The sequence below is a fragment of the Sciurus carolinensis genome, chromosome 9, assembly GCF_902686445.1.
Source record: "Sciurus carolinensis chromosome 9, mSciCar1.2, whole genome shotgun sequence".
NCBI lineage: Eukaryota > Metazoa > Chordata > Mammalia > Rodentia > Sciuridae > Sciurus > Sciurus carolinensis.
The window spans coordinates 140,857,561-140,880,286 of NC_062221.1; the positions used below are offsets into that span (position 1 = coordinate 140,857,561).

Sequence of the window (22,726 nt, forward strand, 5' to 3'; positions counted from 1 at the left end):
TCCCCTGGGTCTGTACCCAAGAAAGCCAGCTCCCCTTATCTGTACAGGCCTCCCAGGAAGGCAGGTGGCACAGGACTGGGCTCCAGAATTGGCAGGGCTGGCACAGCCCACTTTCTAGAAAGCACATCCCTCTAGGCAGGCACGGGCACGCTGAGACCTCTGTTTCTGTGGTGGAGAGTGACCTGCCTGGCCTTCCCCTGCTGTGATTGTCTGCACATCACTTCCTTCGGCCACCACAGCTGCCACCACGCCCTCTCGGGGAAGGTGAAGTGGGCTGTGACAGACAGGAGGATATGCCAGTGCCCCTGGTCCCACTCCTTCAGCCCCTGCTTACACACCCTGCCTGTGACTCAGGAGCACTGTGTGGATTGCTAAGGACTTGGCTCCGGTGAAGAAAGTGGGTCAGAGTGTGAAAGAAGTCATTCTCCATGGCTAGAAGCCAGGCTGGCCCCGTCTCAAGTGACATGCAACAGGGACATCTCTCTGGGACTGTCCTGCTTGCAGAGAGATACTGGCACCGGCCTAGCCACAGCGTGTGCCCGTACAGTGCGTGCCAGCGCTTCGCTCAGTATTACACCTTTTAACGCAGCAGTGCGACATTCTCCTCAAGTCACAAGTCTGGGGCGTTTGATTGTCCATCTCTTCCTCACAGGATTTCCTTGAGGCCTTGAGTGGAGGCGTGGCCTCCTGAAACACTGATCAAGAGCAGCTGGCTGTGTCCTCCTTCTGGACACTCGGTCAAGTTTAGGGCAGCTCCTGCCTCAGTCAGGTGGACCCCCTTGTGGGTTGGGAGTGTGGCTCAGTGGTAAAGGCTTGCCTGGTTCCATCCCCCAGCACCACAAAAACAAACAAACAAACAAACAAATACATACATAAATCTCTTGTCAGGAGGGCAGATGGATTCTGCAGCATCTGCCCCAGTATTGTCCTCTTCTGCTCTATGACATAATCTTTCTGTGATTTTCTTTTCCTACAGGAAGTTGGAAGCATCATTGGGAAGGTAATTGGTGAATGAACTCTGCATCTCTCGGGGTCTCTGTCAGGGCACAGTGAGGACAGTGGCAGCCCCTGGTGCTGGTCGGCTCCAGCAGCCGCACAGCCCCAGCAGGCGTTGGGCACTGTGCTGGGGAAGTCGGGATCCGCGGAGCGCTGCCTTCCCGCCTGTTTGCGCCACCTCCCAGCCTCAAGTTACTCCACTGTGAGGCCCGTCCCTGGTGAAGCCCAGGGGGAGGCACTCTCCCTTGGCCCTGGCAAGGCCCAGATGGCGACTCTGGCAGCCCCACCACCTGCTGCCTTGGCAGCCAGCCCATCTCCAGAGTGTGTGACCCCAGAAAGAGCCATTTTTGCTTGCATTCTCCAGAAGGTGGTGAACCCTCCTTGTATTTCCATCTTAAAATCGCAGCAGTCCCACAGGGAGGGGGCCGTTGTGGACGCCTGCTGCTCGTGAAGGAGAGGTTGAGGAGCACTGCCCTGCCCGGCCGCCTCTGGTCCCCATGTTCCTTCTCTCCACTGCCTCTGTCCCACAGGGGGCCTCCGATGGCCCATGGTCCGGCTTGCTCACCTGTGGTTTTGGAGAGGGCTTCCCAGGGAGTCACCACTCATGGAAGATGGTGCCACCCTGCTGACACCACAGTCTCAGGGCCACTGAGGGAGCACACTCACTCTCCCATACCTGGGGTGAGGACGCCCGCAAGATGAGGGGAGGTCTGGCCCAGCACAGGACAGGCTGGAGGCAGGCAGCCCTCCACTGGCCCTGCTGTGCTATTGGTGCTGCCCTCAGGACCCCACAGAGCAGAGGCAGCTACCAGGACCAGGGACACACCAGGCCGTGTGCCCCACACACAGCTGCCGGTGACACCTTTCCTTGTTGTCTGAATCTCCATTCCAGAAGGGGGAAACGGTGAAGAAGATGCGTGAGGAGGTGAGTGTGACCTGCTCTGGTGGCGCCCTGCACCCCAGCTGGGATGCCAAGGTGGGAGGGCCTGGGTGCCACCTTGTTCCTGCTGGGCCTGCGTGTCCCACCCATGTGCACTGGGATGGAACGTCTTGCCCAGGGTGAGGAGGGCCACTGTTCCCCTGACAGGCAGCATTCAAAAGGTTTGATGTGGGGCACGGGCCCCTCAGGGATTGCTCAGATTCCTTTTGTTAACTAAAATTTCACACTGACGGAGACTGGCGGAAAGAATCGCACAGCTCAGGGCCAGGCACTGGGCCAGCCAGGGCCTGGCGAGTCCAGGATGGCGTGGCCCCCGTGGCTTTCAACTACCGTGGCCCTTACTCTACCCTTGCCCTAGAGTGGCGCCAGGATCAACATCTCAGAGGGAAACTGCCCAGAGAGGATCGTGACCATCACAGGCCCAACGGACGCCATCTTCAAGGCCTTTGCCATGATTGCCTACAAGTTTGAGGAGGTGAGGTGCACCTGTTGGAGTCCTCACTAGGTCTCAGGGCACAGGGGCCTGGACAAGGGCATGGCCCAGACCACCTAGCACATCCTCCTCTCCCCTCCTCTGCCTCCCAGGAATTCTCCCCAGCTCTTGTCCACCTAGTGAGGGGCCAGCATCCCTCCCTTCTCCTGAAGCCAACCACTCCCAGCACATGCACACTGGAGAAGTCCACCTCATTCACATTCCTCAGACCCTGCCCCTGACCTAGAACTCCATACCTCCCTCCAGGGTACATGGCTGCTGCCCACCCTCAGGTTAGGCCCCACTGGCATGGCCCTGGTCCTGCCACCCCACCATCACAGCCAGCCTCGCAGGAGAGTTGGTGTAGCTGGGGTCAAACGTGGACAGACAGAGCTGGAGACATGGGTGTGTGCTCGCCTGCTGGTAGAAGTGCACTCATCTGTGTGCGTGGCACTGTGTGCACCTGTCAGTGAGTTAGAGCTTAGTGTCCGTATGTTTCCACTTAGTGTCTTGATCCAAAGAGGGGATTGAGCCAGGAGTAAACTTCTCTGTCAAAAACGAGGGGTGGCCAAATAATGAGGCAGACTTTGTGGAAATAAACAAAAATCCCTCTTAATGAAAACAGGCAGCAGTGTACATGGAAGTGGCTATGGCAAGGGGTTGGCCACTGTCACTTGTCACAGGCAGGCAGGGCAGGGGAACGCTGCACAGTGGACTTAGGGTGGGTCCTGGGTGTGCCCTGGTGGCAGCTGTGGGCCTGGTGAGCTGGAAGTGGCTTCCAACCATCAGGCTCCCCACGTGAGGACTTAGGGGGCAGATCTGCCTTCTCTGGCTGGTCCTGAGTGGGAGGTGGGAAGCTGTGGCCACCAACTAGGTCCTAACCATTCTGGGCCAAAATGGCAGAAGCTGTGCTCCAGCTCCCTGAGCAGACTTCTGCAGAGGTGTGGGCCAGTGCCCTCTTGCCACCTGTGGACTAGCTGCCCCACTGTGCATAGCCAGTGTCTCAGTTTCCTCTTCTGGTCACTCTTGCCTGGGAGTCCAGGCTTGTTTGTGCTCACCTGTGCTGCCAGAGCATCATGACCTTTGGCTGCTGTGCGGTCTCAGCTGTCCTCTGATGAGAAGAGCTGCACTGACACACGTGGGACTCTGGATAGAAAGAAGGCCACGACCACTGTGACAGAAGTAAACACAGTGTGTCCCTGAAAGGTGCCTTGGGTCCATGTGCTCCTGTGCCCAGGCCACAGACTTGGTGAGCCAATGGTTTTTATCCTTAGGTGATGTGTGGCACGTGTCCTGATGCTCACGCAAGTGTGAGCCGTGGTACAGATGCTACCATGACCAGCCAGCAAAAGGGTGCCAGCAGGTGGTTGGTCTGTCCTCCCACCAGGCACAGTATGTCCTCAGTCATGTCTCCAGAGCCAGCAATGGGTCTGGCAGTCTTTCTCTGTGTGATTGCCCCCAGGGAGCTTTGCTCTGGCTATGCACTGAGCAGCAAGTCATGATTCCTCCAGGAGAGCTCCTGAGTGATCAAGGTGGCATTGTTTTGAGACACAAATCTGAATCAGAATTCCCACCCATGGCAATTTGTAGGATTGAGGTCTCTGTGCAGAGAGGCCTCAGAACCCTCTTTCTGCAGTGCAAGAGCTGCCAGTCTAAGACTAACAGGACCTGATAGTTCCTGGTTCCAAAGGCAGCAGTGCTGGCAGAGGCACCTGGAGGCCAGGAAAGAATTCTTGCTCAGGACAGGGGCTGAACCGAGGCCTCTGTTGGCTGCAGAACACAGATCTGCAGTAGTCTCTTCCATTGCCCTGGGAAGGTTGTTAATCAAATTTAGACTAACCAATAGATTTTCTCACTGATCAATAGCTGTGTATCCCTAGGAGGTAGGGAAACTAGCAAAGTCACAAGTTGACTTGTGTAGGGCCAGTCATCCATGTTTGTGCAAGTGGAAACACCATCAGCCATAGTACTCCAGTATCTCAATCAACAAAACTACAATTATCAGACAACCGTTACTTTTATTATTATCCTGGGGCTCTGGTGACCTGTGGCACAGTGGGTAGACAGTAAGATAGAAGACAGTGGTGGGGTGTGGCATGATCTAAGAAGGACATGAGAGGAGTATGTTTTAGCCTAACAGTTATCATAAAGTGAAAAGAAAAGAGACTAGAGCCATTGTGAAGGACAGTGGCCAGGGGCCTGCTGGAAGAGGAGGAGTGATGTGTTGCTTAGTTTCCCCACACTGTGACAAGTACCTGAGATGTCAGCTTATAAAGAGAAAATGCTTAGTTTGGCTCGTTTTAGAGGGTCCAGGATTGGGCAGAACCATTGCTTTTAGGCCTCTGGTGGGGTGTGGGCAGCACATGTCATGGCCAAACAGTTCACCTCATGCCTAGGACCCAAAAACAAGAAGAGAAAGAGAATGGGGTCCAACAATTTCCTCAAAGGCAAATCCACAGTGACCTAAAACCTCCCAGTAGACCCCACCTCTTCTCATTTCCACTGGCTCCCGATAGCACTAAGTTGGGAATCAAGCCTTTGGGTGACATTCCAGAGGCAAACTATAGGATTCCACACCTGACCCTCAAAGACTTATGTTCATCTCACATTTGAAAATGCATTTGGTCTATCTCCAAGTGTCCCCCAACCCTTAACTGTTCCTCCACTGCTAAAAAAAGTCCAAGTCTAGAGTCTCCTCTGAGACTCAAGGCAAACTCTTAGTTGTGATCCACTATAAAAATCGAAACCAGTTATGTGTGTCCGAGATGTGATGGCACAGGGTGAACGTTCACTTTCCAAAATGAAGGAATAGGAAAATAATAAGGAATTATTGGGCCAAAGCAAGACCAAAACCTAGCAGGGCAAACATTAAGTCCTATAGCTCTAGGGCTGGCATCCTAGGCACAGTCTGGTGGGATGTGGGCCACCAAGGACTTAGGCAAGCCTGCCCCTCAGCTTTCCTGGTTGCAGCCCACATAGCCTCTCTCTTGGGCTGGCTCTGCTTCCTGCCTGCAGCTTCCCTCAGCAATGTGTTCCATGTTCCTGGGTCTATAACTTCCTGGGGTCTTCATTTCAACTTCAGTTTTACTCTCACAGTTCCATGCAACACCCTATCAGGAGATGCTTGCAGGGACTCCAACCCTGCCACATACTGCCTGTCCTCCCAGCCTTTCCTTTGAAGTCTTGATGGAAGCCTCCATAAGCCCATAATTCTTGTATTCTGCATGCCCGCAAAACCAGACCTGTGTGGATGATACCAGGTCTGCTGCCAGCATGAACTGTACCTGGGCCAGCGTGCCTTGCTAGCTTAGGTAGTTCTAAATGGGAAGGGCTCTCTTCTCAAAAGGCTCTGCCCTGGAAAGTTTTTGAAACAAATTTGCATTTCCGCATCTCTTAGCCTGTGATGACTGTGACTTTGCCAATTCTGAGACGCCCTCCAGGCAGCTTTCATATTGTCCTAGCGTAAAACCCTTGACTTTAAAAATGTGTTCATCTCTTTAGCAACTGCATCCTACACCTTTGAACAGTCTTCTTTTCTGGAAGAATTGAAAGTTTTCCAAATCATTTTGCTGTTTTTGCTCCTACTTACTGTAAATTTGGCCAAAAGTAGCCAATAATTCCCTTACTTCTGCCTAAATGCTGTTTTGCTTTGAAATCACCACTATCAAATAAATTAGTCTGTCACCTTTAAACTCACGTCTCCTCTAAAGTCTCAGGACATGAACAAAATGTAGATGAGTTCTTGTCCACAATGTAACATAAGTGGCCCTGAGTCCAATTCCCAGCAGAGTCCTCTTTTCCATCTGAAACCTCATCAGCACAGTCTTTACTGTCTGCATTCCTATCAGCATTCTGGTCTGATCCCCAATCAGAATCAGCCATTAAACTCTTAAAGCATTCTAGTCCTTCTTCAGTCTGATTCTCCAAACTTTACCAAACTCCTTCCCTAAACCAATCCCAAAAGATTCTTCACTTCATCAATTATTGTCACACAGCCCACTTCTCAGAACCCATTTTTCTGCTAGTAAGCTTTCCATTACTCAAACAACTACTTGAGAGAAATCAGCTTTATGAAGAGAAATAGCTTACTTTGGCTCACAGTCTTGGAGGCTGCAGTCCACAATATGAAGAATTGTTGCTTTTAAGCCCCTGGTGGGGGTAGGGGAGGTGGGCAGCATAGCGTGGCAGAAGCAAGTAGCATAGCAAAACCAAAGGCACACCCACTCACACTCCCAGTAGGCTCTACCTCTTAAAGGTTCTACGCCTCCCAAGGGTATCACAGGCTGAGGACCAAGATTTAACATATGCCCCCTTGGGAGACCTTCCAGATACAAATCATAGCAAACAGTTGTAAGTAGATGAAAACCAAAATGGCAACGAGAGGTGTCCTGGAATGACACCTTAGAGGGAGACTCAGCTGTCTGAAGCCAACGACTTTTTGTGAAGGGCTGGGTCAGCTGTCTATTTCTGAAGGGTATCTGTTTCTGGAGAGACTCTGACTAACCAGTATGAGGTCTCCCTAAGAACCCAGTGTGAGGACCCTCTTGAATGACTTTCTAGAGGATCCCTACACTGTGAGGCCCTCCCTACACCTGAGAGTGACATTCAACAGAGTCTGTGAGGACCCAGTGTGAGGCCCCTGTGGTATGGCTTTCCAGAGGGTCCCTGAGGAGCCAGCATGAGACACCCCCCCACCCCCCACCCCCCGCCGTGGAGCCAGTACGAGGCCCCTGGAGTGACTTGCCAGTGTTTGTGGAATGCTGAATCATGGCCTTGGCTATGAAACGTGGAGCTGTGAAGCTCCGGGAAAAACTCCTTGAAGTTTCTCTACTGTGTTTGTTTTCAGCAATGCCTCCTAAGTTCCCTCCCAGTGAGGTTCCAGAGCAGTGCTTTCTGATTCCCTGTCAGGAGATTAAACCCTCCTGATGGAAGTCACAAAGAGGGTATTTGGGAAGCAGCCTTGCCCTGCTGGAGATAGATGGGGAACACGGGTACTTCACCTTATGTTGCCATCTCTAGCCTGTAGCAGGGAAGAGCCTAGCATCAGGGTGGAGTCCCTGAATACTTGGGCCTTCCAGTCACCAGTCCATAGTGGCAGAATCCAGATGTCCCAAGGGAGTGGACTACATGGCCTAAGGAAGAAAAGAGCTTGTGGAAGTATTTCTTTCTTTCTTTTTTTTTTGCTGCTGGGATTGAACCCAGGGCCTTGCACGTACTAAGCACATGCTCTGCCACTGAGCTATATCCCAATCCTCAAAGTTGTAGTCATTTTAATTGCCACCGATCTTTCCAGCTTCCCAGAAGATTGTGGATGGTAAGGCAGTGTAGGTTTTCAGTAATGGATAACCACTTACAGAGTTCTCTCATAAAGGTTCCCATTAACTACGTGTCCTGATCATTTATCATGTGATGTAAAATGGGCAGGCTCCAGGTGGGAAATACAAAACCAGGCAGTTTCTTACCTACTTTAAGGGCTGTAGCTTTTGAGAAGGGAACGATCCAACACATCCTGAAATAGACATGCCATAACTGAGACGCCTCAGCCCCAGGGAGGGAGGAAGGTGATGAGCCACCCGAGAGCTCAAGGCCTATAGCTATGCCTCACTTTCACAGTTCCTGTGTTGTTGACAGGTGACACGTGACCCCAAATGCCCTCAGCTGCCCCACAGTTTGCTGCCAATGTTGGTTTCACATACTGACCAGTGTGTCTACTCTGAAATTAGTAGTTTCACGGGTGCCTCTGCTAACTTCCGCTTTTGTCATCAGGTAGTGAGAGTACTGGAGGTCACATGGGGGAGGGGTCACTGTCCTTCCTGTACTTCCTCTTGAGGACTAGAGACCTGCTGAGATCTCACAGCAGCCTCCGTGAATGCTCGGAAGCACATCCCTGAGGGTCTAGCTGAAGGTGCGCCTTATCCAAGAGGAGCGTCTGGTGTGATGGTCTGCAGCAGCTTTCCCTTCAGCGTCCGTGCTGTCCCTGTGCACTAGCCTCCGTCTCTGCAGTCTCGGCTCTCTAGAAAGCAGAGCTGTGCCCGAGTACCCTTCCCTCTTGTCATATGAGATGGGGCTCCAGCCCCAAGAAGAACCCCAAGGCCATACTCTGCTGAAAGCATGCCTGCTGTGTGTTATGTGCTCACTCTCTGGCCTCTGGTGGTTGACAGGTGCTCATGAGTACTGGTCCTGCATCTGGCTGACCATGCTGGATGGAGGCCTGTGTTCTAGAAGGAGATGAAGCTGGTGATGGTCTTGGTCTGTCCTGGCTGCCTCTATTACCAGGTCCTGCATCTGGCTGACTTGAACAATAGGCATTTTTTTCTGTTTTAGAGACTGGAAGCCCAAGATCAAAGTGTCATGGGACTTGGTTTGATCCTGGGCCTCTGCCCTCAGATTGCAGATGACCACCTTCTCATGGTCCTTTTCTCTGTGGACACACCCTGCTGTCTCCCTCTTGTTATCAGGACCTTAGTCTTACTGGACTAGAGCTCTTAGGACCTCACTGAATCTCATTAAAGACTCTGTCTCTGAATTGTCACCGTGGGGATTAGGGCTTCCTTGTGGGTCTACATCACCCTGCTTGATGACCTCCAGCTTCAGTTCTGAGGAACTGGTCAGGGTCCCAGCAGGGTCTTCCTTGCCAAGGCTGAGAGCCAGAAAACAGAATCCTGTCCAGGTTTCCTGTCCTCTACACAAGGTAGGAGATCTTCTGCATATTGCATCAGGACCAAATCAGGGAAATACGGGTTTTATTCTTGACTGAGGACTGAGAGAAACAGGAGGTCCTTGGTGCCCCTGGGGCTAACATGCAGGCCCCTGAACCCAGGTGAAGGTGTGCAGATGTGGTCGTCCTGCTTTGCAGGTGCACTGCTGCGGGCAGAGCAGAGGCCCACGCAGGGGAGCGAGTGACTGTAGAGGACTCGTGGAGGGCGGTGCTCCACCTGGTCCTGCAGGCTCTGCGGAGACTGCTGACTGGACCTCTAGCACACCCACTCCAGGGTCAGGGTGGGGCAGGAGGCGGGGTGCTCTTCCCCGACCTGGACCAAGGGACTTTCTTTCTAGGATGGGACCCTCCTTCCCCAGTGATGCCTGTTCTCGGTGCCCATGCTTGCCTGTCAGCAGCTGGTGGCAGGGAGGGGGCCATCTGCCTGTGTGAGCTGCAGGACCACATGTTCATTTTGGTCCTGCCTTATTTTGCTCTAGAACCCTCTCAAATGTTCTGCCAGGTGTTGTGCTTCAACTAAAAGGTCACCCCCCCCCACACACACACACATACATACATACAACACTGTCCTAATTTCTGTTTTCAAGTTAGGTTTGACTCTGATGAGCAGATGGGATGGAGGACCTGACTGCCCTCAGAGCATGCCTTCCAGTCTTCCCAGAACCCCAAGGGTCTCTTCTTTCCCCTGCTGGCACAGTTGTTCTAATCATTTCCATTGGAAGTGTTTGGATTTGGCTTTTAGGAGACTTTGCCCTTCTACTTCTTCTGACCCTTGGGTTTATTTGTGGGAAGAAGGTCAGGTTGATATACCTCAGGTAACCCTGGTTCCTGTGCACCAAGAGTTAAAAATTCTTCTGTTAGTTTCTGGTCTTGTCTGGGTTTGGAGAAATCCTTAATCTATCTCTTAATTCAACTCTGGTTCAGGTTTAGTGTGCCTATGTTACCAGTTTGGTTGGGGGATTCTACAGGTACTCAGCATCAGGGGTCCTAGGAGCATTATCGGGAAAAGACAGAGGTGGAGTTGAGGGGAATGTGTCGAATATATGGGAATAGGGGCAGGAGGTGCTAGAGGGCTAAGAAGGAGGACCCACTGAGCAACATTTGAGGTCTGTCAAACTATTTATTTGCTTTTACCAAAGAATCTTTCAGTGAAGCAATTTAAAATCAGAATTTCATTAGGAGACCTCTTCACACTAATCAAAAAAATGTTGTTCCACTGGACTGAAAAATCTTTTTCCCTTTCTTTTCTTTTATCCCACTGAGCTATATCCCAGCCCATTTATTTTTATTTTGAGACAGGGGCTTGCTAAGATGTTTAGGGCCTCACTAAATTACTAAAGCTGGCTTTGAACTTGTGATCCTCCTGCCTCAGCTTCCTGAGCCGCTGGGATTACAGGTGTGTGCCTCTGCACCCAGCTATAAGACCCCTCTTGAATGGACCATTTTACTCAAGTCTGGTGTCCCTAGAGTGACTGCTGAAGGTCCAAGTCATGCTTGGTGGAGGGAGACCACAAGAAAGGCAGGCGTGGGACCAGGCGGCAGTGAGGTTGGGGAAGAAGAGACTTGGGCGGACAGCCCCGTGGAAGCAGGCAGCGAGTAGGACTACAGCCCACGTGTCTTCAGCGACCCCAGTGGAGCCAGAGGGACAGTCCCTCTGGATCACAGTAAGCTCTCAGCACAGATAGCTGGGAGAGGAGAACCCCATCTGAGCACAAAGTTTGTCTAGGTGGGTGCTGGTCCAAGAGGACAGCAACTCACGTTTGACCCTGAGGCTCCTTGTTGTGACCAGCAATACACCAAAGCCAGCAGCGGGGTGAAAGGGCATGACCCCACCCGACAAGGAGGCAGAGAGACAGGAACCAGCTGCCAAACCCAGGCCCCGGGTTGGGAATGCTCAGCCCAGGAGCTTGGTGCCGGAGAACGGGTCCAGACCCAAAGCCGACTTCACCATCCTTACCAGGAAGAGCGGTGGGTGCAGGACCTCTGGGGTGCCACGCCTGGTGGGAGCTGGGTCCAGGGAGAGGGCAGTGCAGCACGGAGATGAGCAAAGCCACCTGGATGGAGCAGCAGAGGCCATGTATGCAGGACTAGCCATGGCAAGAGGGCCAGCCACCCTCACTTCTGCGGGAGGCCAACTTGTGCTGAGCAGGGACAGGCTTCAGATCCCTGTGCCCTGGTGGGGGCTGCTGGGAGCAGGGGCAGGCTCACGAGAAGCAGGGCCACCTAGTGATGGATCAGAGCAAGTACCTGGGTTGCTTTTTCCGGGTGGTCCTGAGTTAGAAGTGGCGCAAACATGAAGGAAGCTGCAGTTCATGGCCAGGCACTGCAGAGGCTCTGACTTGGCTTCCTGTGCTGGTGGCTGCAGAGGTTGTGGCTCAAGCTCCTCTGGCACTGGTGGCCTGGCTCGAGAGTTTGTATGTTTCCTGCTGTGCTTTCCATCCTGGCTTCTTCCCCGTGCTTGGGCAAGGAAGTGACTTGCCCCACGTGTCATAGGGTTTCCACACACATGGAGCGTGCAATCTCCTGCTGACTTGCCTGTCCATCCCGCAGGCAAAGCACCTTGGAAGCTCCCGTCCACTGGCCCTGCCATGTGTGCTTTCAAGGGACATCTCTCTCCTTGTCCTCCTGCACCTCCTGAACACATCACTTTAGAACCATCTATTGTGCTATTTTCTATGACTTAATGTATTCAAAAAGAAGAGAGTCATGTGTTGGTGGGGAGTCAATTGTTGCATGAATCATAACTTGAAAAACGACAGAAGTCTGCGAGGGCTGTTCCCAGGAGGGCTGGCCCCATGGAGGGCGCATTTGGACGTGCTGCACGCTGCGGTGGGGCCAGGGCCTCCTGTCAGGAGGTGCTGCAGTGGACCCTGGGTCCCCTTGGTATCACAGCCCAGACACTGTAGGTATCACCTGCCCCATTAGTTGCCAGCCTGAACCTGAAGCCAGACGTCTCCTATGTGTCAAAACCATGAACCGATACGGTGGCTACCCAGCAGGCTAGCTCCAAACCTGTCCTCCTCACACCTTTGCCACCTTTGCCTTCTGCCTCATCTCTCTTCCTGGGGCTGGGCTCCAGAGAGCCTTCTCCCCCAGCACCCCAGCCCTTGGCGATCCTGCTTGCCATACCCACCCCAGTCGTCTCTGCTCTGCTTCCCTCCAGCAGTGCTTCTGTCTCGTGTCTATCTGTCCAAGTCCTGGCACCCCATCAGGCCTTCCGCACAAGGTCAGACCTGAGCACAGGTGTCCTCTTGGTTGGTGCCCTGCCCGAGGTCCCCTGCAGCTTGTGGGCCATCCAGCCTGTCCTCCGCATCCTTCTCCATGTATGGGAAGACTCCACAATCTCTGGGAGGTGCACAGGGCTGGTGCAGGGCAGAGCTGCTGTGCACACTCCCCCGTGTCCCAGGCCACGCTGCTGCACCCACTGACGCAGTGCCAACGTGCATCTTTTCCTCCCTAGGACATCATCAACTCCATGAGCAACAGCCCTGCCACCAGCAAGCCCCCGGTGACGCTGAGGCTGGTGGTCCCAGCCAGCCAGTGCGGGTCCCTGATTGGCAAAGGCGGCTCCAAGATCAAGGAGATCAGGGAGGTACCAGGACCTTCCCTGCCATCTAACTGCATGTCTCCCATGCAGCCTGCGAGCACTGGCACTAGCCATTGCAGATCCTGATCCCTAAGCTTACGTGCCACAGAGAGAGACAGTCCAATAAACTAACGAAAAGCAGGGTGTGGGGGACCCTGCTACACTCACAGACCCACATAGTGACCTCATGCAGGGAGCAGCCCAGCTGGGGACTAGGGGGGTGTCTTCTGGGGCAGGTGGGTTGTAACACCCCAGTCCTGCGGCCCTGAGCCACACCCAAGTCTGAGGGCTTTGGGCCCCCACTCTGAGACAGTGCTGATGGAACCTCAGGAGGCGTGGGTACTCACACAGCTTCCTTCAGCTCCCCTCTCCCAGGAGGCACCACCCACTCTGCCCCTTCCCCAGCAGGGTCCACATGTGCGCTGGACTCTGGAGGAAATGGAGCTCTCTGCGTCCAGGAGGAGCAAGTCCCTCTCCTGCAGATGCACTCCTGGGCCCCGGCCCTCCTGTGCTGCTTGCCTGCTGGGATGGGACAACTGCTCAGAGGAGACCGCAGAGGCTGGGGTGTCCAGGCGGGCGTGAGGGCATGGAATAGGGGCAGCGCTGGGCTTCTGTGCAGTGTGACCAGTCAGGCCCTGGGCCAGCGAAAGGCTGCGTCCCGAAATTCCAGAGGTGCCATGCATCCTGTACCCGCTGCCAGCCCTCCTTCTCTATTGTCCCCTTCCAATGTCCCTTCTCTCCAGTCCACAGGTGCCCAAGTCCAAGTGGCCGGGGACATGCTGCCCAATTCCACAGAGCGGGCAGTGACCATCTCGGGGACACCAGATGCCATTATACAGTGCGTCAAGCAGATCTGTGTGGTCATGCTGGAGGTACAGTCGCGTCGCCAGCCCACCCCTCTGTGCTCGGCACTGGGTTCTCTCTGCACTTGGCTCCCCTGCGTCCTGGCAGGGCTTGGTGCCTCCTTGATCCTGAGGATTCTCGCAGTTGGTGGGGGCATGTGCAGCCAGATGTTAGGATCTAGAAGTCCCTGGACCCAGCTTCCCAGGCTGCCAGCGCCCTGGGGAGGGCCTGCTGGTGTCTGCCCTCGGCTCCAGGACACCCCGTCTGGAGCAGAAACGCCATCTTTGGCAGCAGGGGAGAGCACGGGAAGGAGCACACTTCTCCCTCACTTTGGAACTGGACAGGCTTTGTCCTGGTGAGAGGGTTTGAGGCTGGAGGGAGCTGACCCTGGAATGGGCCCACCTTGTTGGAGACTGATGTGATGGTGGAGCTGCGGGAGGAAGGACCCCTCGCCCGGCTCCCAGGGAGGGGCTGCAGTGCCATCTCAGCAGAACGAAGCCGAAGCTTCTGTGCGTCCAGGTCAGCAGATGGCACCAAGAACTGCCTCCGAGGCAAAAGGGGCAGGACTCAGGACAAACACCCCAAAGCACCGGTGTGAAAATAGAGATGAGGGGACAGGAGGATGAAGCTTAAGCAGAGGAGTCACAGCGACTGCAGAGGATGAAGGAACCCAAGAATTAAATTCCAGTCAAAGCCAAAATGAAGCAAGATTCATGGCACTGCCAGTAGCTGCTTGTCTTTCCTGAAGCCACTGCAGCAAGCCCAGCTCAGAAGAAGGGTTCTCCTGACCTCACAGGCAGCTGGCCTCCCCCTCCCTCCCTCGCTGCCTCCCTCCCTCGGCCAGGCTATGCGCCCACATCTGTACCTGGCTGAGGCTGGTGTCGCCAGGAGCTGCGGCCTTGCTAGGCAGCTGCCAGCTCTACCCCTTTCATGTTTGGCTCTGCATTCAGACCCATGTTGCTTTTTGTTGCTGCCTTTGTCCTGTTTTTTGGTACTGGAGATTAAATCCAGGGGTGCACTACTCTTAGCAACAGCCTCAGCCTTTTTGTTTTGAAACAGGGCCTCATTGATTTGCCTGGGCTGACTTTGAACTTGCTATCCTCCTGCCTTAGCCTCTGCAGCAGCTGGGATCACAGGAGTGCACCACCAAACCCAGTCTCAAGCCCCATGTTTTTGTTTGTTTGTTTGTTTGTTTGTTTTTAAATATTTTTAGTTGTCGATGGACCTTTATTTTGTTTATACACAGAACTGAGAATCGAACCCAGTGTCTCACACATGCTAGGCAAGTGCTCTACCACTGATCCAGAACCCCAGCCCCATATTTAACCCTAAAATTCTGTGTGATTTTATTTCCCTGAGGTATGATATTTTGAGAAGTCAAAAACATTTTTCAAAATATTCTTATTGTGAAATTTCCCCCACATGCTGGTCAGGGTTACAGGTGTTGCTGGTCTGAGTAACTAGAGCCCCCAGGCCCACCAAGGCTCAGGTGCTACAGGCCTGCAGGTAGCACCCTCAGAGTGGCAGTGAGTGACAACCACAGTCTATGAGACAGACACCCTGGTCAGGGATGGGGCCCAGCTCTCAGGACAAAGTGTGTGGTCTTATCAAAATTCTCCTGCTGGTTGCCTGCTGGTGGTGGTGGGAAGACACCAGGCCCCCTCAGAGACAGGCTGGGCCTTGGGCTGCGGGACATCGGTGCCCCCTGGCTGTGCGTGCAACCATCTTGTCTCCTAATAGTGTTAGATGGGAGACAGGGAGAGTGCAGGTAGCGAACCTGCACTCACAGAAGCAGGGTAGCCGGAAATAAAAGCAGAGGATGGTTGGAGGCCCTCCACGTCGATAGAGAACTTCGGGCTTGCGTATGGGGTACGCCTTGCAGCCCCAAAATTACAAAAGAAGGGGCTGCCCGAGACAGATGAGCCTAATGGGACCTGCAGAGAATACAAGTGTCGCCGTTATGGGCCACCTGCCCCACGGCCAGCAGCTTCTGTGCCCAGCGAGGAGTGGTCCGTGTGTCTGGCCCCTCCCAAGGGACATCGGCTGCCCAGTCTCCTCGGGGGTGAGAAGGGGAATTGGGAACTGGTCGTGCAGCACTGCAGAGCAGGGCACGGGAGTTCATGCTCAGTGGGCCTGAGGCCCCCTGGAGCCCTGGCGGCTGACGACTGAGGTCTGCGGAGGCGTGAGGGGCAGCAGCAGCAGCACGACACAGACGTCAACTCTGGCTCCCAGGCACGAGTCTTCCACAGCAAACCCTGAGTCAGACTACGAAGCCTCAGCGCGAAGTGAGCCCTGGTCTGCACAGAGGCACGTGGAGGCATTTGGTCGGGACCCCATGAACACAGAAGACCGGCCTCCCCGGAGCTGGCATCACCCAGACCCAACCCAAGCCTGCCCACACCCACTGTGTACCATCCCCAGCCCAACACTGTCACCCAGCAGGGCCTGGGCTACTGTGGACCCTACAACTGTCCTCAGGGGCAGGTCCCCCATCGTGTGCTCAGAGGTCACACCCAGCAGGCCTGGGGGATGGCTGGCCCTGAGTGAGCTGTGGCTCCAGAACACCCACAGGGCAGGCTGTCCCCAGTCTCTGTGCTGCAACAGGCTGGCTGGCCTCCTCTGACCAGGTGAAGAAGGCTGGGGAGCGTCCTTCCCTAAGATGAGAATCCTCTATTTTGGACACAGAATAACCAACGAAAATCGTAGCAAACCTCATCCTGATTGTGGGATACTCCACTTGGTATCTATAGGCCTCTAATAAATGGCTTATTTTTTAATGGCAACTTTGGATGTTTATGAGTTTCCTGGGACCGTCTCTACTGACTGTTGCCGTGGACCAAGCAAAGCCCTCGGGGTGCTGGACAGCGGTTCCCACTGTGGGCTGTGCGCAAGGCCCAGCTTTTGTCAGAGAACTCAAGCCTTTCTGTCAGAGAATGCCCAGCCATCTACCTGCGGAGTCACGGCCATGCCCAGCCTCACGGGTGCCGTGCGTGTCCTCGTCCCCGAGGACCATGCTGGGAGGAGGGACCGTGGCAACAAGAGCAGGCACCACAGAGTCCATCCCAGCCCACAGCCAGCAGCCCCCAGCAGGGTCCCGCAAGTAGCCTGCGCCCTTCCGGCCTCCCACAGCCGACACTCCACACGCCACAGCGCTGCCACATCCTGCTGGACTGGGTGGCACGGCTGTCTCGGGGTGGGGGTCTTGGTGGGAAGCAGCCGCCTGTCTGGAGGAAGTGGCAGTGAGGATGGGGGATGCCGCCCTGTCCTCCTTTTGTGGCAAGGACTCTCGGCTCCTCACAGTGCCCCTGGACTGGGCCGCCCTGCCATCCCTGCTGCGGCCTATGGAGCCCTTGCCTGGGCCAAGTCTCGAGTTGGGGGTCTATGCAGAGGGGCGGGCTTGGGAAGGCAGCCCCCAGGACCAGCTGCCAGGCTTCTCTAACGCTCTCTCTCCCTCTCCTGTCCCTTTTCCTAGTCCCCACCGAAAGGTGCCACCATTCCCTACCGCCCAAAGCCCGCCTCCACCCCTGTCATTTTTGCAGGTGGTCAGGTAAGAGCCGACCCGCTCGCGGCCTCCACTGCCAACCTCAGCCTTTTACTGCAGCACCCGCCGCTGCCCGTTAGTGCACTCAGGTTTTCTCGCCTTCTCACGTGCACGTCTCCCACCCACCAGGCGGACACAGAGCTCTCCTGGCCCACACCAGGCAGCGGGTGGGAGCATGGGAGACAGGTCTCCAGAGCGAGGCCCGACCTAGACAGGAGGGACCCTCACATCCAGGCACACAGGGCTCTGTCCAGGTCACGCCTGCCAACCCTGGTTCTTGGATGTGACTGAGCTGCTTGGAGAGACAGGAGCAGCTGGGCGACTCCAGCAACTAGGACTGTGAGAACGAGGGTCCTGTTTTCCCGTGTGCACCCCCAGGCCCCCAGCGTGCCCCCCATGGGGTGTGCTAGAGGAGGAGCCCAAGAGCAGCTGCAGGCAAGCTCTGGCCCTGCTGGCCCTGAGACCCCCCTTGCCTGCCCTCGCAGGTGTCCTCAGGGCACAGAGCAGCCACGTTGACAGCCCAGACCTTGCACATTTTAGCCCCGCACCCCTGCTCCCCTGGAGAAGGGACCTGGAAGGAGGGTGTGGAGAGGAACCGTGTCTGTGCTCTGGCCTGGCCAGGTCCCTGGCAAAGAGGTAGGAGAAGGGCCATGCCCTGGCTCCTCCCTCATGGCTACCTCAGGCCACTGCTGCCCATCCACACAGATGATTTGCACACGTCCAGCTGGGGTTGGCCTGGAAGAGCTCTGTGTCTGGCCAGCCGCGATGTCTGTCTTTGTTCAAGGAGCACTGAAACAGAGACGTCCCCACAGGTGGTCCAGCCGGTGCAGAGTGGGTGTGGGAGTTTGTCATTTGAAAAGGAGAAGGACAAGGAGCATGTCTCCTCACATCTTTCTCCTGGAGTGGAGGAATCTTATCAGACCCTGCGACCAGGCCACGGTGGACGAAGGGACGGAGCCACGGTGCCTCCTCAGGCTCAGCCCCGCCCCTGCCTGTCCCATGCCTCCAGTCTGCCCCCTGTTGCAGGGAGCCCTCCTGCACACCCACATCTTCACGCAGACCCAGCATATGGCACGTGAGATTTTCAGGTCAGAAAGCCAGGCGCTGCCTGGTGAAGGGCCTGGAGCCCCACAGCCCCTCCCACCTCCTGCTCCACACCACAGATTCGAAGAGTGCACGGAGGTTGGCCCACAGCAACCCGTGGCCTCCTCCAGTTCAAACAAAGCCATGATGGTATCCGCGGTGAAGCGTGGGGTTCCCTCTAGGGGAGCTACCTTTATACAAATGTGTCTGCCGAGCCACATGTGGGGTCACAGCTCGAGGGGCAACACCACCACAGGGGGACCCCGTCTGCCTGTGAAACAGGCAGATGAACCACCCCTCTATCATCACCGTGAAGGTCAGTGTGCCAAGGCATTTGTAGGGCCCACCACTGTGCCCTTGGGACAGTCTGGTGGCCAGCCATGGCCTTGGCTGTGCATAGGAATAGTTACTGGGAGTCACTTCTGAGTGCAGATCACCCAGGGGAAGATCCAAAATGCAAAGTCAGAAGTGAGGTACGAGTCACTGTAGGACAGCAACCCAAGGCCTGCAGGCCTCAGGCCCCACGTGCCCAAGAGTAGCATTCGCGACAGACAGAGGAGGGAGCCTGGCGCTCGGGCTGGGCGGTGAAGATGCCGCAGGCAAGGGTGCTCAGCAGCACTGTCCACACAGCTGTCCCTGCAGGCCTCATGGGGTCACCCTCAGGCAGAGCTTCCTGGGGAAGACACAGGGGTGAGATGGCCCAGAATAAACAGTGAACTAAACAGAGCTCACCGCTCGACTCAGACCTGTGGCCCCAGGGGTGGCAGACCCCACAGGTCCCAGGGTCCTGGCCTGTGGGAACAGCAGAGGTCCCACAGAACCTGGGGTGGGTCTCCAGGCCCTGCTCCTGCAGCAGAGGTACCACCTCTCCCTAGGACACCACTGCATCTGATAAGATTCCTCTCCTCCCTCCTCCAGGCCCTGCTCCAGGGACTGAGTCTGTCACAGCAGGGCTGCGGCTGGGTCCCTGTTGGGTGGTCGATTGACCTTGAACTCCTGGGATGGGGTTGTTGATGACGGAAACTCTGAGCAGATTAGAAACCTGTGGGAGGGCCTGGGGTCCAGAGAAGTGACATGGCCTCCCCTGAGGTGTCCCTCTCAGGCATCTGGGGACACTGAGGGTGGACACAAGTGGGCATCACATGTCCTATGGGAAACCACGTCCTTACCCCATGCCTCTGCCCAGGCTGGGTAGCACCCCACCCATCCAGCCGGGTCCTCCTGTGGGCTTGCTCTCCCTGGACTCCCATGGCTCCTGTGTGGCCTGGCCAGGAGCTCTGATCACAGGAGGTGTCACAGCTGAAGGGACCACGGGGGTTCTGCCATCCCCAGGGCATCAGGGCGAGGTGGGCAGGCGCCTCAGGGTGGATGCTGCTGCAGCTGGCTCAGTCACAGAGCCGAGGCAAGGAGAGAGGGAAGCCAGCAAGTCCCAGGTTCCACACTGACACCTGGGAGGGGAGCCCCCTTTTGGGGTGCAACTGAAGATTCGATGAGAAAGACGCCTGATTGAGACCTCCTCCTTGAACTGGCTTTTGCAAAACTCGTCTTGGTCATCTTCTAACACTTTCTTTTTCTGTATGGATGTCTTGGGGGTAGATATTTCCCCAAAGTATTTACTCTGATGGGTGATTAATGTTAGTGGACCTCTTATGGGGGTCAAATAGATCATCCTCAGGGTTTTCTCTTAGGAAAGCGGGGAGAGGTCCGGTCGTTTTCCTGCCTCCTGCTGATGTGGCCGCTCAGCTCGCTGCAGCTCAGGGAAGGCGTGGTTCCCCGGCCTGCCTCCTCTGGTGGCGACTCAGGCCTCCTTCCCTGGGAGGAGTGGCCTTTGTCCTGAGCACACAGGGACAAGTGGAGGTGCACACTGAGGGAGAGGCTGTCACCAGAGGGTCCTTGTTGTGCGGGGCAGGGTTGCCAGGGTGTGACAGGCCCAGGTCCTGCCATGACGCAAGCTGAAGTCTCTCTCTCTTTCTCCAGGCCTACACGATCCAGGGACAGTACGCCATCCCCCACCCGGATGTGAGTTCTCACTTTGTCTCCCTTCCACCCTTCTCTTCTTTCTGTCGTGTGCCTACCTGCATGCTGCTGTTAGTTGCTACTAATATTAATATTACATAATAATATTAACCAGTTTTCTCAGTGCTCCTGACCCGTGTTGTATCCATATGACCTTGAATAACCTTTTGACCTCTTGGCACTCATTCTGCTTGTGCTGAGGACTTGGCCTGATGGCAGGTTGTTTCCACTGACTGCTGCGTCCAGGTCTCCCTCCCACACACGCACACTCCACTCAGACAGTAGCAGCGATGGCCGCGCGTGGCCTGTGCCACTGCAGGAGCCACCTGCCCTGGTGGCAGGGTGCCAGCAGGTGTGGGCACAGTGTCTAGGTGCACCTAAGGAGTTAGGCGATGTCTTCAAGGTGGGTCTTCTAAGGTACTTCGGAAATGACGCTGAGTGCCTAGTGGGGCAAAACAACCCCTCCAGAGCTCAGGTTGAAGCTTAGAGTCCACCATGCACAGACCCCAGTGTCGAAAGCCAGCAAGCCCTCCTTTTCCTTCTGGAATTAGACAGATGCCATGCGACATGGTAGCTCTGGCATCTGGGCTCCTACCTGGGCCACTGGAGCTGGGCCTGTCACGCAGCTCCACCACCAGGGTCTGCTCAGATACCTCCTGGTCACAGGACAGCCCGAATGTACAATTGGTATTGGAGGATGAAGGCCTCATCCAAAGGGTGGGGAGGAGAAGCCTAGTTTGCTCTTTAACCACACCAGCAGCAACCTGTGCAGAGACCTGGGTGCAGAGGGGGCCACAGGTGGCACTAGGGCAGTGGGGCTCTAACCTTTAGGGATCAAGAGATAAAGGGCCACAGCCATGAGCAGAGGGTGTTCTTGAGAGGGCTTTAGAGATACCAGTCAGTGGGGTCTATGCTAGAAGGTGCTTGGAAAATGGGATTGGGGGGAGTGGGGAGAACATGAGAAAGACAGCCAGGGATCCTCTGTGTGTGCAAGTTAACTCTGAGTCTTCTGCACCCTTTTTGCCTGGCTCAGCAGCGCCCCTAGAGCACGTCTGTGCTGTTGCCACTAAGGCCTGAGAGCTAGGCACCCCCCAGGCAGGGCCAGGCCTGCTGAGCCTGCGTGCTCATTGGTCTTCTCCAGATCCTTACTTCTGAGTTGAGCAGGAAGCAGACACTCATCTGGATAAGAGCTGAAGGCAGGGCAGGGAAGATTTTTTAAAAAACTAACAAACACTAAAGTATTTCGAATAGACACAATTCACTATCATTGCAGAAAAATTTCTGTTGAGTGAAAGATGAATACCACTGGGTTGTTGTTTTTTTTCCCCTTTAAATGAAGCACACACAAATCAAGTGATGGAGAGACAGAAATAAGAGGAGCCCTTCCCGGGGCTGGGGAGATAGCTCAGTTGGTAGAGTGCTTGCACAAGGCCCTGAGTTCAATCCCCAGCACTGAAAAAAAAAAAAAAAAAGAGGAGTCCTTCCCACCTCCCACCTGCAGTCACACCAGGCATGTATAGGTGGCTCCTGGTGTTAGACCTTGGCTGATACTGTTGCGACTGCCTGTGGCCACCCTGGAGCCTGAGGCTGTGGCTGCCTGACACTCACTGCCACCCTCCTTCACTCAGCCTGCACTTAGCTGTCAGTGCCACATAAGCAGAGCATGTGCACTCCCTTCCCCAGGCAGGCTGCCTTGCTGTGACCCATGGCCACTGTAGAACACTTGAAGCGGAGCAGGCAGGCAGGGCCAGGGCCTTCCTTCCAGGATGGCCAGTCTTCCTGTAATGCACATGTGCAGACGCAGACCCCAAAGTCCGGCCATCAAGTGACAGAGTCTGGCACCCTGGTGGAGGCAGCTGACTGGGTGTTTTATCTGTCTTTACCCCAGACAGTAGTTTTAAAGTCAGACCTCCACACCTGCAGGGACCATGTGGCAAGCCTGTGGGTTTCCTTCAACCAAGAACCCAAAACTCACACTGACCCTTTAGAGGAGGTGCGCACACTTGCACTGATGGAAAGCTCTTTCTGGACTGAGCTTTGAAGAGTTGTGCACAGGCATGTGTGTGGAGTGAGAGAGTTCAACTGGTTGGTTGGTGGATCTGTGTTTTAAATGGTGGTTTTGCTCCTCCCCACATGGCTTTCCTCAGTGCCTCTTCAGTGGGTAGTTGACAGATTGTTTCAGGATAGTTTAAGCTAACGAATAACTGACTATTGTGTAATTGCCTCTCATGTGTGGTGAGTTTTGAAGTACTTGGTGCTGTGGTTTGAATGGAAGTGTCCCTCCAGAGTTCATATGTGGAGACCATGGTGGAGGTGATGACCTTAGAAGGCGCCTCTGCAAGGGGAGAAAGGCACAAGGCCTGAGCCTCGGAAGTGGAACGAGTGCTCTTCAAAAGAGGCTTGGCAGGGGACAGGGGCACACCTGTGATCCCAGTGACTGGGAGGCTAAACCAGGAGAATCCCAAGTTCCAGGCCAGCCTTGACAACTTAGTGAGAGCCTGACTCAAAATAAAAAGTAAATTTAAAAGGGT

General features: G+C 55.0%; 1 protein-coding gene across 11 annotated transcripts in view; it reads left to right on the forward strand.

Moving 5' to 3' along the window:
- The window catches only part of Pcbp3 (poly(rC) binding protein 3), a 230,443-nt gene that overhangs the window by 193,018 nt on the left and 14,699 nt on the right, over positions 1-22,726 (forward strand). For 7 of the 11 annotated variants that reach the window (XM_047564155.1, XM_047564153.1, XM_047564157.1 and 4 more), the window contains 7 exons: positions 977-1,000; positions 1,889-1,921; positions 2,295-2,411; positions 12,587-12,718; positions 13,456-13,584; positions 17,028-17,171; positions 20,157-20,198. In XM_047564155.1, coding sequence (XP_047420111.1) covers positions 977-1,000; positions 1,889-1,921; positions 2,295-2,411; positions 12,587-12,718; positions 13,456-13,584; positions 17,028-17,171; positions 20,157-20,198 — 621 coding nt within the window. The remainder of the gene's footprint in view (positions 1-976; positions 1,001-1,888; positions 1,922-2,294; positions 2,412-12,586; positions 12,719-13,455; positions 13,585-17,027; positions 17,172-20,156; positions 20,199-22,726) is intronic. The other 4 variants (XM_047564160.1, XM_047564161.1, XM_047564151.1 and 1 more) reach the window with 1 other exon arrangement.